General features: G+C 53.1%; 2 protein-coding genes across 2 annotated transcripts in view; one reads left to right on the forward strand and one right to left on the reverse strand.

Moving 5' to 3' along the window:
- Positions 1 to 1,313: 1,313 nt before the first annotated feature.
- On the forward strand, positions 1,314 to 5,666 carry FZD5 (frizzled class receptor 5; the record flags this gene model as incomplete). Its single annotated transcript, XM_082311746.1, has 1 exon — positions 1,314 to 5,666. One exon carries the CDS (start codon positions 1,314 to 1,316, stop codon positions 3,042 to 3,044), a length of 1,731 nt encoding a protein of 576 aa, XP_082167872.1. The 3' UTR covers positions 3,045 to 5,666.
- A 3,602-nt stretch (positions 5,667 to 9,268) lies between these two features.
- Positions 9,269 to 15,849, reverse strand: part of CCNYL1 (cyclin Y like 1) — a 34,844-nt gene continuing 28,263 nt past the window's right edge. The window contains exons 9-10 of the mRNA XM_082312328.1: positions 13,907 to 14,069; positions 9,269 to 11,027 (exon numbers count right to left, since the gene is read on the reverse strand). Of these exons, the coding sequence (XP_082168454.1) occupies positions 10,911 to 11,027; positions 13,907 to 14,069 (280 nt within the window). The 3' untranslated portion in view covers positions 9,269 to 10,910. The remainder of the gene's footprint in view (positions 11,028 to 13,906; positions 14,070 to 15,849) is intronic.

Below are 15,849 nucleotides of genomic sequence, written 5' to 3' on the forward strand. Positions count from 1 at the left end.
AAGCAGGTCCGTTCCCCTGCGTGCCCTGGATGTGCCGTGGGCTTCAGGAGCAGCGGAAGCCGCTGAAACCCGGGCTGGTAGTTTAGGTGTTTGCTAGTGCACGGGTTCAAATTCCTCACGGCGGACAGCTGAGCACGACCCCCGGGTAGCTCGGGCCGGAGCCCGCGTTTCGCGGGGCGCTGGGGAGGGACCTCCGCCCCGGGCAGGGTCTCTCGAAAGCGCCGGCTTCGTCCGTCCGCGCCCGCCGCCGGCGCGGGGGGACAGCGGTTCGCCACCACCTCCTGCGGCCCCGAGGCGGAGCGGCGGCCCGGCCCGGAGCCGGGCCCGGCGTGCGGTAGCGCGGCTGCCTGCGCCCTGCCCGCGGGCCGGGCTCCCGCCCCCGCGGAGGCTCAGCTTTCCGGGGGGCGGGAGCGCTGCCCTGCCGGGCAGCAGCGGGAGCAGGCAGCGGGAGATGCTGCCGTGACCCTTGTACCCGGGCTGATGTACGGTTGCCGGAGCAAGGCAAAGGCGGGGCGGGACCCCTGCACCCCAGCGTCCCCCCCGTCCCCTTACGGCGGGGCGAGGCCCCGGCCCCTTCCCGCGGAGAGGGGCTGAAGGGCCCGAAGAGGAGGGGGCGAAGCGGCAGCAGCCCCGCAGACGCTGCCTGCCTCCTCCCCCCAGCCGCTTCCCCCGTCCCGCTTTGCTCTTCCCGCCGGCGAGGGGAAGCCGGGCCGGGCCGGCGCGGCGCCGGGGCGGGCGGGGGTCCCGGGTCTCGGGAGGGGCCCGGTGGGCAAGGGGGGAAGGAGCGAGGGTCCCGGCGGCAGGCAAGGCGCCGGGGGCGGATGCGGAGCGGCCAGGCAGCACCGCCACCCGCTCACTTCACCGCCTCCCCCCGGCCGCCGCTGCCGCCGGTCGGGCCGGGGCCGCCGCGGGTCCCCGAGCGCCGGCGGGCGGGGGTCCGACAGGGACGGCTCCTACCGCCGGGGCCGGGCGGGGCGCCGGGGCTCGGGGCGCCGGGGGCAGCGCGGTCTCCCGGCGGGGCGCCCCGCTTCGCCGCCGCGGGAGTCGGTGCCCCGGGCGGGGGCGGCCCTTGGGAGCCCCGGCGGGGGCGGGGGCGGCGGGGGCGGGGCCGGGGGCGTTCCCGGGGCGGGGGGCGGGGCCGAGGGGCGGGGCGCGGGCGCGGCGCGGCGCGGGGGCGTCCGCGCGCCCCAGAGCGCAGGTGGCGGCGGCGGCGGCGGCGGCGGTCGCGGTCCCGGTCCCGGTCCCGGCGCGGCGGCGGCGGCGGCGGCGGCAGGTGCCCGGGGCATGCGGCGGCGGTAGGACGCGCGGCGGCGATGGGCGGCCGGGGGCTGCCGGTGCCGCTGCTGCTGGGGCTGCCGCTGCTGCTGGGGCTGCCGGCGGCGGGGCGCGCCGCCTCCAAGGCGCTGGTGTGCCAGGAGATCACGGTGCCGATGTGCAAGGGCATCGGCTACAACCTCACCTACATGCCCAACCAGTTCAACCACGACACGCAGGACGAGGCCGGGCTGGAGGTGCACCAGTTCTGGCCGCTGGTGGAGATCCAGTGCTCCCCGGACCTGCGCTTCTTCCTCTGCAGCATGTACACCCCCATCTGCCTGCCCGACTACACCAAGCCGCTGCCCCCCTGCCGCTCCGTCTGCGAGCGGGCCAAGGCCGGCTGCTCGCCCATCATGCAGCAGTACGGCTTCGCCTGGCCCGAGAGGATGAGCTGCGACAGCCTGCCGGTGCTGGGGGACACCGAGGTGCTCTGCATGGGATACAACCGCACGGAAGCCACCACCCTGCCGCCTTTCTTCGGGAAGCCCACGCGCCCGGCCAAGGACGCGGCCAAAAACCTGACGCCGCTCAGCGGGCAGCGCCCCTCGGGGCTGGACTGCGGCCGGACTTGCAAGTGCAAGGCGCCCCTGATCCCCATCTCCAAGGAGTCCCACCCGCTGTACAACCGCATCAGGACTGGGCAGGTACCCAACTGCGCCATCCCCTGCTACCAGCCCTACTTCACCCAGGATGAAAAGACCTTCGCTACCTTCTGGATCGGTCTCTGGTCCATCCTCTGCTTCCTCTCCACCTCCACCACCGTGGCCACCTTCCTCATCGACATGGAGCGCTTCAAGTACCCCGAGCGCCCCATCATCTTCCTCTCTGCTTGCTACCTCTTCGTCTCTGTGGGCTACATTGTGCGGCTGGTGGCAGGCCATGCCAACGTGGCTTGCAACCCAGAGCACCACCACATCCACTATGAGACCACGGGCCCTGCCCTCTGCACCGTGGTTTTCCTTCTTCTCTACTTCTTTGGCATGGCCAGCTCCATCTGGTGGGTCATCCTGTCCCTCACCTGGTTCCTGGCAGCTGGCATGAAGTGGGGCAACGAGGCCATCGCTAGCTATGCGCAGTACTTCCACCTGGCTGCCTGGCTCATCCCCAGTGCCAAATCCATCGCTGTACTGGCACTCAGCTCCGTGGACGGCGACCCGGTGGCCGGGGTTTGCTACGTGGGCAACCAGAGCCTGGAGAACCTGCGGGGCTTTGTGCTGGCACCGCTGGTGGTTTACCTCTTCACCGGCAGCCTCTTCCTGCTGGCCGGCTTCGTCTCACTCTTTCGCATCCGCAGCGTGATCAAGCAGGGCGGCACCAAGACTGACAAGTTGGAGAAGCTGATGATCCGCATCGGCATCTTCACCGTGCTCTATACTGTGCCCGCCACCATCGTCATCGCCTGCTACATCTACGAGCAGCACAACCGGGAGGCATGGGAGCGGGCGCAGAACTGCTCCTGCCCAGGGGACCCCCACCGCCCCAAGCCCGACTATGCCATCTTCATGCTCAAGTACTTCATGTGCCTTGTGGTGGGCATCACCTCTGGCGTCTGGATCTGGTCTGGCAAGACGCTGGAGTCCTGGAGGCGCTTCACAGCCCACTGCTGCCGGGCCAGAAAGCCCGCGGGCGCCTCCGTGTACGGTGAGGCCAGCCCGGCGCTGGCGGGCAGGACGGTGCTGCCCAGCATGGCCTCCTACCACAAGCAGGTCCCGCTGTCCCACGTGTGACCGGAGGGAGCCTCGGTGACCCCAGCCACAGGAGGAGAGGGTTGCAAAGACCCTGGGCCACAGAAGAGGGGCTGGCAGCTGGGCCACCCCTGGCATCCGCAGCCCCACCGCGACGGTGCTGCCCGGGACCGAGCATGTGCACCCGCAGGGCATGGAGCAGCTGCGGCCCCAGGCAGGGCAGGGAGAGCTGCCAGCGATGTGGGGGCAGAGTGACAGGGAGGCCTGGAGCCTGGCACCGCCGTGTATGCCCCATTTGGGGTCCCACGCCCTGTTTGGGGTCCTGGGGTGCTGCTGCCTGGGGGGCCGGTCAGGTGGCAGGTAGCCCTTGAGCACTGATTTGTGCCCCACGATGAGACTCTGGGCAGGTCTTGCTGGTGCCGGGGTGAAGGGGAGAACTGCAGCAGGCAGGGCGGGTGGTGGCCCCCGACCCCAGGTGATGCGCTGGCACCGGCACCGAGCCGCTCGGCAGAGCCTGGGGTGGGGTGCAAGGGGGCTGGGAAGAGCTGGAAGTGGGGGCTACCTTCCTGCCGTGCTGCACCTGGGCCCCCGGGGGCCCTGGAGCCCCCGGGCATAGTTATGTGTTGCAAAGGAGAGGGCTGGGAGCCCCTGGTGTGACGCTGCCGCTGGCCCCGCTCGGGCAGCAGCATGCTGAGCGGGAGGGAGGGAGCTGCGCGGGCCGGGGGCTTCACAGGTGGTGGTGGTGCAGGAGGAAGGGGCTGTGGAGGGGAACGGCCAGGCAGTACAGGGACAGGGTCCCAACTGTCTGCAGCACAGGAGGGCACCAGGCGACCCCAGAGGTCCCTTCTCCCCCAGGCAAGTGCATGCCGGCTCTCCCCGGGCAGGGGGCTCGGGGCTGGGCAGGGGCTGGTGCTGCTGGGGCTCAGCTCTGTGGCACTGACTCCCGGCTTCAACCCGCCGCTCTGTGGTGGGCAGCCAGCTCCACTGCCCGTGAGCAACTCACCCCGGAGAGCCGAGGGCCTGCGTGGGTGACAAGGCTGCCGTCCCAGCACGGGGTTCGCAAGGAGCCCGGGGCACCGCTGGCTCTGGGACTGAGAGCAGCCTCCTCCTGAGCTGCCGTGTGCTCTGGGCAGGGGTTGATGCCGGTCTGTGCCTCTCACCTCTGCAGCGGGGTGAGTTTCTCGTGTCTGCCTTGTGCCGTGCAGGTTACCTGGGGTGAGGTAGGCAGCCCTGGCTGTGGCACGCAGCACAGCAGCTGAGCATGGCAAAACCAGCCCTAAAAGGGTGGTTGCGCTTCTGCAGCAGGTAGTGTGTGCATGGCGGGGGGGTTTCTGAGCCAGGCGGCAGTCTGTCGCGCCTGGGGAGCAGCTGGGTTTTCCAGCCAGCCAGCTTCAACACTTCTTGCTGCTTTTTTCAAAGCTGCGCCTCTTGTCGGAGACAGTGCTGGGTTTGAGAGTGAGCAGTTAATTTAGGGAAACTCAGCAGAGCGCTCGTACTCCCTTTCCTCCAGCTTCACAAGCCTTTTTCACTTCCCCAGCTCAGGCAGCAGCAGAGCACTGACAGAACTGGTGCCTGGCATTAAGCGCTGGTGACAGCTGGGTTTTGATAAGGGGAATGATGGCGGGGAGGCCCTGTTGTCAACTTCACCGACCGCAGCGAGGGCTCGGGGCTCGGGCTGCAGCATGGGATGGGGCACAGCTGGCGAGAGGTGGCTGCCTCTGGCTTCAGCCCGCTTGTGAAAGCACCCGATTTTTTAATTTTTTTTTTTCCCCCTGCCCTAAGTGGTGATCACGTATGTAACCGCCCAGCCATTACTCGAGTCCTTTTTGCCCTCCTTCAAGCGTGGCACCGTGACCCGGCTGCTTGAGCACTGGAGAACAACTGCTGGCTTTGCTCCCGCAGGACTGCAAGGGTCCGAGGTTGTTCTCAACACCCTTGGACCACTTCAGTCAAGAAGGGTTCCACCTCATTTTAAAACCAAAGCCTGGGAAGTGAGGGGACACTCAAGTGGCACATCTGCTGATAAAGGTAGTGCCAAGATCTGGCAGGAGTGTCTCTGGGGCGAGCTGGCCGGAGCAGCCAGCGGTGCAGGGACGGAGGGCTCGGCAGGGACTGCTCAGCCGCACATATCAGCACTCTTGTGACAGAGGGCTTGCTCCCTGCAGCGTGTTGCAGTACTTTATCGTGGACAGAACTGCACCACATCGTGTTACAAACTGTAAATAGTTGCATTTTAGCCTGGTTTGTACATACAGAAGCCGTAGTGACCTTTGATACGGGTTTGGGACAGGTGTGTTCTTGGCAGCGAGGCAGGTCAGGCGCAGAGATGCTGTGGGTAGGCTCCTGTTGTAATCCAGGGCATTAAGTGACTCCAACCTGCTCCAATCCACGCCTCACTGGACTCCTCTGTTTCTATAGTGCCTTTTGTAGATACAGCTAAACACACATCATGCAATACAATGAACAAAACCATGTCAAAGGTGATGTTTTGTTGGTTTTGTTTTTTTTTCAAAGTGCAACTGACTGTGTAAAGCTTTTTTTTTTTAAAAAAAGAAATCCAAGATTAGCTACAAACCGTTGCCTATTGAAAAATGCAAGAGCATTTTCAGCTTTGCTCTAATGGTGGGTTAATGCAATCAACTTGTGCTTGAGCCTGGCTTCTCAGCAACAAGTGGCAGGAGGGGGAAAGGAGTCGTTGCCGTGTGCCCTGTATGCTGTAGCCAATTTACATGTTGGTTTTGGCCTCTTCCGTTACTGATGGTGTTCAATATGTTGTTTAAATAACTGTACTATATTTTGTGAAAAGCTGAAGAAATTTTATTCAAAGAAAGAGAAGTATCGAGATTAGTTATTTATGAGGACAAAAAAAAAAAAAACACAGTAGTGTGTGGTGTTTTCTTTGCTTCTGCTAGAACGTTAATTACCATAAAAACTTAACTGTGGGGTGGCGGGGAGGCATGTGCGGGCGGGCTGCGCAGGCGCTTATCACTAGGGATCGTGGGGGGCCTGGTGAGGCAGCAACCCCTGCGTGGGGCGGGAGTAGCACGTTCCGCGTGCCCGAAGCCCACGCAGCGCTGCCCTCGGCACGGGGGCTGTCACGCGCCCTCCCCGCTGGCGTGCCGTGGCCCGCCGTGGCCCGCTGTGGCCCGCCGCAGCGCCGTGCGGCCCAGCCTGGGCGCAGCAGCCCGGCTCTGCACTGAACTGGGTTTAATCCTCAGGGGCCGCTGTGCTGCTGGCTGGTGCCCGTGACCTGACTGACAGCGTGTTTCCTTGACAGGCCAAGGTCACGCCTGGCTGCTAGAAGAGGGTTAACTATCAACTTTTATTGGCGTTTTGCAGTTTGCACAGTATCGGTCCCTCACCCTGCGCTCAGGTGCCCTTTGATACTTTTTCAGGCCAAGCGGGATGCTGCACGCCGATGTGAGTGTCCGTGTTGCCATCTGCTGTGCGCTCGCTCTCGCGTTGGGAGGAGCACTTTAGGAAGGCCAGCAAGGGGTTAAGGCTGGCTCCGTGGTGACTAATGGTGCAGGACTCTGCTATCTAGTTAGGTGTGTAGGCACACACCAAGGCCCACTAGATGATAGGATCTCTTACCTGGAAGCAGCATTCCAGCACCCAGCGATAAACCTGACAGCTGCACAGACTGACTCACCTGATTCCTCAGCGCCGGGCGATCTGCCCTCCCATGCTCAAGTACAGGCAAAACACGCTGTCGGGGCTGAGCCTATCTATCTGTCTTGTGCAGGGCAACTGTTCTGGGGTGCGGAGGGGACGTGCACCATCTCAGCACGAGGTCCTTACCGGACACTCTCCGCCTGCCTCTGGAAGTAACTCCAGCATCTCGCTGGCAGCCTTGTTGACATCCTTGCCTCCCAGGAAGCCGCCGTGTCCTCAGCTCCTCAGTAAACAGGAGTTTGGCAGAGCTGCCATCACCGCCTACCTCCAGCCACTGTTTCGGAGCCAGGGAAGGGCCATTACTGCAGGCAGCCACTTGCGAATCGCCTGCAGGACTCCGTTGCTGTGAGCACGCGTGTGGTCGCACACAGCCCAGCCTAATGCTTGGGCTGCTCTGTTGCTCCTGTGCTCTCCATGTCCCATTCGGTCAGCTTAGGCCATCCTCGAGGCAGTCACAGTGCAAATGCAGCACAATTTCAGGCTGGGCGGCATGGGAATGACAGTGTCTGACAGCACAGGGACCACGTGGCTTCTCAAATAGGTTTTAATATCACAGAGCAAAAGCCAAAGTGGTTGTTTCACCTAAAAAAAAAGCTCTGTCCACAAAGGCAGCCTGAGACTTTTGTAATCAAGCCCACGTTCAGCCAGTTAAATGCTTTTTCCCTGGCTAGTCAATTGCGGGGGTTGGTGTTAGTAAGTAAGTAAGTAAGTGCACTACCGTCACTTTGGCAGCACCCTGTAATTCACTGTATATTGTCAAACAACTTGGTGCAAGTGTAGTTTTCCCAGATAACGCTGGGGAAAGCCAGTCCTACATAATGCTACTGCACTATTGTGCTGTGGGAAATACCAGCGCAGGCTGGGGGCAGCAGCCCGCCGGGTGCTGAGCTCTCAACACACCAGCTCACCCTGCCCCACGCACGCCTGCCAACCCCCTGTGCAAGCTCTTGCCTCAATTGCTCTTCTGTCCTCTTCTGCTTGCTCAGGTTGTGCTTAACGCCTATACCCTTATCCAGAAGCGATGGTCTTGACGTTTATTCCATCCCTGAAGTGCCTGTCCTAACTGCCAAACCCACGCTGAAGTAGTTCTCATAAAAATTTCCTTAGAAACAAGATACACAGTCTCCGTACACAAAGGGCAAGGGCTGCTGACGCCCAGGGCCAGCACGTAGCCCACAAACACGTCCATGGCTTCCTGCCCCTGCTGACCACTAGCACACGATGCTCGTGCTAGCCTTGTTGGTGCTCACGTTATTCTCGCTGGGCCATAACATAGCTATTGTCTCTACAAACAGTACTTACTTACTGCCAGATGGGGAGTGCTGCCCTGGGACTCAATGCAGGCAGAGGTCACCTCAACATAAGATGAAATATTATTCAGCTGTTGGGTTAAGAGAAAGAAGGTACCTCGATCCTGTAGCTGGTTGCTCTTCCCTGGGAGCAGAGGCAGGTAACTATCTCTGTAATTCCAGTATTCTATGACTGTAATTTTTCTTTTGCCTTTTTCCTCAAAAGTGCTGCCAGAATAGTGGAAGGTACAGGGTATCCCCCTCCCCCAGTTCATCTTCCAGCAGAATCACCTAAATATAATTCCTTCTGAAACACTATCACAGCTCATCCCTTCAAAAGGGAGCTGTATGGTTTACTTTTTATTGGTTACTGAAGAAATCCACTAGCCGTGTTTTCCAGAATCTAACTCTTTCAGTGGGACCAGAATGTTAAGTGGAATTGCTGTTTCTCCTCTCTTAAGGAATTGAGTTGTAGTTGAGCCCTGTTCAGCATCTGTTGAACAGACCAAAATCCTATTGACAATGAGCTCTGGGCTATGCTACAGTAAAACTAAAGCCAATTAAGGTTCGAGGCAAAATTAAGTTCGGAGCAGCAGTATCCTGCAAGATAAATTGCAGAAGCAGCCATCAGCTCGAGTTGTCATTCACCTGTCATCCAGATCAGCGGGAAGAGCCTCCCTCTCATTTGGCAAAAAAGGTAAATGACTGTCCCAAGTTTCTGCTGAGCACCTCACAGCTGAACTTGCAGAAGCCATGTGCCTGCCCACCCCATGAAGCTGACAGCACCTGGCAGCGCTAAGGAAAGAAAAGCTCATTAGCAATTAGGTCACAAGTCAATCCAGGAGCTGGTCACTTGTACCTTCCACTTTAGTGCTCCTCAAGGGAGGACTGACTTAAACATCAAATCACCTCCAGAGAGACTGGCCCTACTTAAAGTCCATTTAAGTGCAAAGAAACTGCCAGCGAGTAGCTATTTGACCAGCCCGAGTCAAATTCTAAATCCAAACGACGTGTGGGAACAGCCAGGCAGCTACGCAAGGCCCTACCACACCTTCAGCCAAAGCAGGCTGCCAGGGCCCTGCCCCGCGCTGCCGACCAAGCCGCTCACGGCTGCCGAATGACCTCTGCCGCCGGCTCCCCAGACATTCACAAGTCACCGTGATAAAACGAAGGCGAGGGGCTGGTACTGCAAACGGAGGGGGTTTTTATTTCTTTTTTCATACTTGGGAGAAGCTCAAGTGAGGGGGAATGAAATCAGACAGCCGTACAGAACACACAATTCACCTTTAACTTTAATTAAAATAGAGTTTATTAGCTTTTCTTTTAATACAAACATGAGAAAGGAAAACCACCTGAAGATGTAGCGTTATTTTCAAAATTGAATTGTGATCAATACCTGAAGTGCCAAGTTCCATGGATTTGGGAGCCAGGGGCTGGCGTATTTGCATACCGCAAAAGACTGTATGCATCATTTGAACAGTTGAGCGCAGCCAAACTGATGATTACACTCATCAGCCCCACTCCCAAAGGCACACGGACTTGCTGTTCAGTGTAGTTTCTGGGCCTTGGCTGGAAGAGAAAGTGCACAAAACCCGTGCCATTCGGAGGGAGAGCTGCTCCTAGGACAAACCGCCTAGAATCTATTTGGATCCAAGAAGGAAAGATACTACAAAGACTTGTAACAGGAAGAGTCTAATAATACTTATCCTGTTTAGAGTTCAGTTTCAGAGCCTGAAAGTAAGCTCCATTCCAAAGTCTCAGAAAGAGCAAAACCCAAGCCTCTAGAGCAGCTGCACAAGATAAAATTCACTTTGCCAAAAAAAAAAAAAAAAAAAAGGGGGGGGGGTTTATAGAAAGCTTTTTGATAATTCTCAATTGAACACAATATTTTTTCCATCTACCTTGTTAGGTAGTCCAGGGTTCTCAAACTTGTTACTGTCTCATTATGAATGTAAATCCCTCCCAGGAAACAAAACCCCCAGGAGAGCCAGATGGATGCACAATATCAGCTTTAGGAACTCCACTGTATATAGCACAAGAGATCTGCAGGAGAACTCAGAGAAGCAGTGCTGCACACATGCCACTCACCACTGGATTGCTACACTGTTTGGGATGGTGATGATGTTTCCAGACCGACTTGCTCATTCAATGCCTCAGAAAAATATACAGATTGCGTCTCTTCCAGAGCAATATAAGTATTAGAAAATGAGAGAAGCACCATAATTCACAAGAAATGCAGCATGGACCCTATACATTTTAACAATACATAAAACCATATCTCTGCCCCCATTCAAAACATTCAAAGTCTTTTGACAATCTCTACTGGAGTGAAGTTGTGGGTGCAGAGTTGGAATTCCTTCCTGCTGGGCAGCTTCTTGGTTATGAACAGATCACCAATAATAGCAGCTTTTAGTAGCCAAACCAGGGAACAGCCGTCAACACATGTCTATGCTACTGTTTTCAGCTCCAGAGTGGCTTTATACTTTAAGAGTCCCATGTTTTCTTTTGTTTTTGTTAACACTGCATCGACCTGAAATACAAATGCAGCGAGACTCTGGATGACAGGGGAGAGGAGGGAAGAACATTGTAACTATAGTCATGTGGTTAGTGTTTAAATTCTAAAATTTAAAACTACTTATTATTAAAAACCTCAAGAGTTCACAGCTATAGGCCTACATAGTAAGCAAACATCTGTGGGGGAGAGAAGGAGAGAAGTTTGTTTTTGCACCTCTGGATACATTAGAAGGAGGAGAGAGTTGATTTGACAAAGGTCTTGTCTTTTGCACCAAGTATGCTCCTCAAGCTCTGGGCTCCCTTGGCTAGTTTACCCTCCTCTCCTCCTTTTGCTGGAAGACACCATCACCGCTGGCCTGCGTGCGTGGAGTGGTGGTATTCCTCCGATTCATAGGGATGCTGGTTCATGGTGCTGCACCTTTCTCTCTCCTCAGGAGAGGATGGCGTTAGAACGGCGGATACCAACTAAGTTATCAGCACTGAAAGATCGTCTCATAGCAGCTTTTGACAAGTCTTTGTATTTGTCTTCACACAGCCGGGAGATAGCCTGGATACCATGTTCAGATACAAAACAAAAAGTACGCGTTAGAGAAGTTTGAACATTTCAAGGAAGCCGTTACAAGTGTAATACCAACAGAGCAGGCACTCTGTAGCAGTGATGCTACTAGCTTTTTTACCTAGAATGAGAGTAAATAAGAACTAGTTTGGAGGGAAAATATTAAAGGGGTCTGTCCCCATGCTAACAAGAACCCTGTCCATCAGAAAGTAATACATAAGAAGGTGAGTGGTTTCCATATCCAAGTATCTTCATTCTTTTACCAGTCTCACTATGTAATGGAAAGCTTGGATCCATTTCAGACTTACGAGTTTGTGGAAGTTACGTTCAAAATTGCAGCTAGTAGCTAGGTCTGGTGCACGCAGCAGCACAAAAATTTTCTTTTAACAGTACAAAAACACACACAGCCATTTCTCTGAGAGAAAAGGTTCAAACTGAAAAGGTTTCTGCACTCCCTCGAGCACCTTGCCCTTGGCCACTCAGTGCAAGTGAGCCTAGCAAGTGAAGTTCTACTAGGGCTTCTTGCCTTTACCTTCTCTCCACTTTCACCCCCAACATGCTCTTCCCAGGATCACTCACATGAGCAGGTTCCTGAAGAGGTCTGAGGAGGGAGGGCAGCCCACTGCTCGATGGCATGGCCATAGCCATGGCACTTTAATACAGCTATTAAATATCAGCACATGTGGACAACTTAGTATTTAACTGCTTTTTCACCCATTTATTGGCTTGCCTCTGCTCTGCTTATCAGCTAGTCAAGCAGCTTTTATTCTGGTGCAGCTATTCTACTAACAAGCCTAATTATTTAAATCCTAATAACATGAATGTCCAGAAAACACTGTGTGTCCTCCCCTGCAAGGCCTATTTCTGATTGGAGCCTTCAGGCATTATCAATGCAAATAAATAAGGATACCTGTAATAAAAGGCTGAACTGAATTGCAGTCCTGAACATTTACTTCCATTAATAATTTACCAGCTATCACCAGATGAACTTTCACAGTCTTGCGATCAGCTACAAGCCTACACCTTCCCTTTAAGGCAGCACCCATTCAGCAAAGCCCAGAGTTCTAGAAGTTCAAAAGGTGAAAAGCACTCTGAGCATGAATAAACTTCTAAGTGTATTTTAAAATAATTATTTACATTTATTTCTGCCGACCTTCTGGAGGCATGCATTTGGCTCAAGAGTGGCATTCTTCGAGACACTGGCTGCGTGAGCTCCCGGTGCAAGACCAGACAGACCCTCCATCCTGTTTTAATGCTAGCACATCCATCATAAAGCAACCTGTGTTGACATATTTAGCCCCAGTCGCCCATATGGTGTAAATCAGTTTTCAGTCCCTGGAATACTAATTCACTGCTTCATACAGGCTCCTATCAACTGCTCGTGTGCTTCTAACCGAAAGGTAGAATTAAAAATTTTAGCAAATGGTTTAAATATTTATCATGTTTTAGCATTAAAACCCAAAATGTCCTATATACATGCATTACTAAGTGCATTATGGCAAATCACATACTGTACTGAAAATTACTCTGGTTTTAAATACCAAGCCCCCCAAATGCTAGCAAAGAAGAAACCAAACAGGCTCACAATCTGTAAATCATCCACTTATGCCTGGGCACTGAGCAGTTCAGTAAACAATTTCCTGTGGAACATGAACTGCCCTACAACCACATTTACAATTAGTGACAGTGTTAGCTTAAAGTGCAAGTAACAAGGGTGAGACAAAGCAGAAGAGTTGCATTGCTTAACTTTAAATAGAGGAATTCATAGGCACATCATACCTATCATTCCAAAGGACCGGGAGGGATCACACTTATTCCCAAAGTTCAGCCACTTCTGGGACGAAATAAAAAAACCCCTGGCACTTGGCAGAATTATTGGGGGTGGACAACAAGAACAATATAAGCCAAGAATACCGTAGCACACCCCTCTTTGAAAGGGGCTATGGTATCAGTGTACACAGGGCCTGCGGTAATGCCTTTGTTGAAAGGTCAACAAAACAACATGCAGAGTCATCAATTAAACCTGGACAGATGAAAGGTTGCATTGATCCAACAAGAAATTTTCTCTGAGAACCCAGGTAATTTAGATATTTTCAAAATGTTTTGCGTATCTCCAACAACTAGGAAGAAACACTGACTCTGCAAAAGTTCAAGTTTTTTTAAAACGAGCCTTCACACCGAAGGTGGCTGCGGGGACTCACAGAAGGGCAGCCTTTCCCATCGAGCAGAAAGGGCCAGTAATCTTTATTTACACTCCTCTGGGCATTCTGAAGGACTCCTAAGAAGCGGCTATTCCAAAAGTTGATCTGAAAGCAACATTTCTTTGGAAAGGTGAGGTTCTAAAAGTTGTGAAGAGAGACATATTATTATTTCTGCAGCTGTCCCCAGACAAATGGTTTATTAAACCATGGGAGCAGTCAGAGTGCTCCCTCTAAATCTAAAAGCAGCTGTGCAGTGGGATGCAGTGGGAAACCTTCAGCTGGTAGTATTTAGAAAGGTCTGAGTGTGACTGTCTCTAGGTGCTTGGAATACAGACTGTGACCAGGGAAGGACAGACAATCCATTACATATGACACTAATCCTTTCAATCTTAAGTAGCCTAGCTGAGCTACGGTTCCCAAAATAACATCCATTTTATTTTGTGATCTGCTAGACTTCCATAACCTCTGTCCCTTCCTTTCCTCAGAATACTAGCTTAGCCTAGGCATGGTTTTAGAAGTGCAAACTGTAGTTATAGAGGGGTTAAATTAGCCTGTAATACACTAATCTAAAAGCTTTTTAGTTTTTCTAACCGCCACTTAACATGATTAGCAACAGATGCTCTTACTACACATACAGAGTCCCCTGCTCAGCCAATCTCAGACCATTACCTCCAGTTTCTGTGCTCTCTCTTTACTGAGAGGCTCCAGCAGAAAGCTCAGGTTATTGTCATCTGCTAGGGAGCGAAGATCAAAGTAGTATTTGGCGTAAACACTGGCAGGAACATTGATATTAAACTGCAGCAGCTCCAAGAAGTGTCTTTCCATCTCGTTCCTGGGAGGCGTAAGGGACAGAAGACAAAGGGAAAAAAAGATTGGTTTAGCTGGCTGAAAACACTGAAGAGACCTCAAGCTCGTTTTTAAAACCAGCAACTTTGAAATAGTCATCGAGAGCTCCGCATTATTAGTTTCGAGAGACAGGTCATTCACTAGTGCTCAAAACAAGGTGCAGCTTTTGAGTCCTGGCACCTCCGGCTCGGAGAGAAAGGTAGTGCCCTGTTGTGCACTCGCTCGCCGACTGGGGAGGTTCATTCTTCGGAGTTCCATTAGTGCAGCTGTACAATTCATGCGCCATTCTCACTCTCGTACGGCCCCACACTATAGTGATCAGATGAAAGGAATGATGTATGCTGTTTATTAGCTCTGAAGAACTTGCAGACATTTTCACCAGGCTGATAACAGGAAGGGTGTTTATTGAAGTAGAGGCGGGCTAACAAAAGGAGTAGGCAGATCACCACGGCAACAAATGGATCTATGAAGAGCTGCTGCTATTATCTCACAGAAAAAAGCCTCTTGAAGCAACATGGATTCATCTCCAATAAATAAATAAATAAGCAGCATTAGGTGGGAGAAGGAATTTTCTCCTCAATAGCATTAGGCAGGATAACAAAGTACTATGTCAAAGGGCACTGTCCAGTTTTTACTCACTCGCCTATTTTCACTGGGCGAAATATCTGGACAAAAGTGGGGAGAGCGCCATGACATGAAAAGGGCTGCTTCAGCTACTGTACCGCGGTCAGCTAAATCAGAGGTGTTCTACAGAGGAAAAACAATGTTTTACAAATTAACCTAAAGGGAACTGGTGGTACCCAAACCAAGCAATTCAGTTCAACACTAACTCACAGCAACTGTTCCTACTGGTAACAGACCTGTCTCTACAGAATTTAGCAGCTGTATAGGCCAACTGCGAATACACCAGAAGATAAATTACACAAATTCAGTGCCAAGGCTGTTCTCGCTTTTTGGGAGCTTTTAAAATGGATGCTTTACCTATCAGAGGGGGGGAAATAAATCAAGGAGTCATCCAGGTTGTGTCCTGTATTGGATGGCGGGTCTCAATAGAAATAGCAGCTTTGTGCTTGTTTCTAGCAGGGTGGACTTGAGTACCATTGAACCTAGTGCCAAAATTAATTTCCTGTTCATATGGTCATAAGCCTATAGAAATGTAAATCAGATAATGTTTTGATGATCAGCTGATCAGAGCTTGATTTACCCTGTGAATAAATGCTCTTCACTGCCCCTTTTGTACTCACTACACTAATACATTTTAATTGTGTAAAAATACAATTCTTCATTGGATTAACAAGTCTATTAACAGTGGTTTAAAACCTGGGAAAGGATAATGCCCATGCGTTTTCCATGCCTTATTTACAAATATATGTAGCCAAAAGAATGGACAGCGTGTGTCCCCTTACAAGCAGTCATAGCAAGATCAGCAGCTGCACAGTTAATTTTTCAGTGATTATGGGTTCAGTCTCATCAAAGCAAGCAAGTTTTGACAAAGGATGACTTCTAAATACCAATTTAATTTCCTTTGGTTTTTTTTGCCATTAGAAAGAAGTAAAACAAAACACCCCTCCTCCAAAAAAAAAAAAAAGAAACCCCCCTTTCAGTAAAACACCCACCTTTGGTTTGGTCAGAGGAGAAAGGGCTTGTGATAGAAACAGTAAGACGAACGCTTTACCTATGTTGAGTAGGAACAGGCTAAGGCAAATGAACGCATCTGCCAGTCGCGAGGCCTGGGTCACGGACCCTTTACCTAACTTTAACCCACC

This window comes from Platalea leucorodia (genome assembly GCF_965183815.1).
Source record: "Platalea leucorodia genome assembly, chromosome: 5".
NCBI lineage: Eukaryota > Metazoa > Chordata > Aves > Pelecaniformes > Threskiornithidae > Platalea > Platalea leucorodia.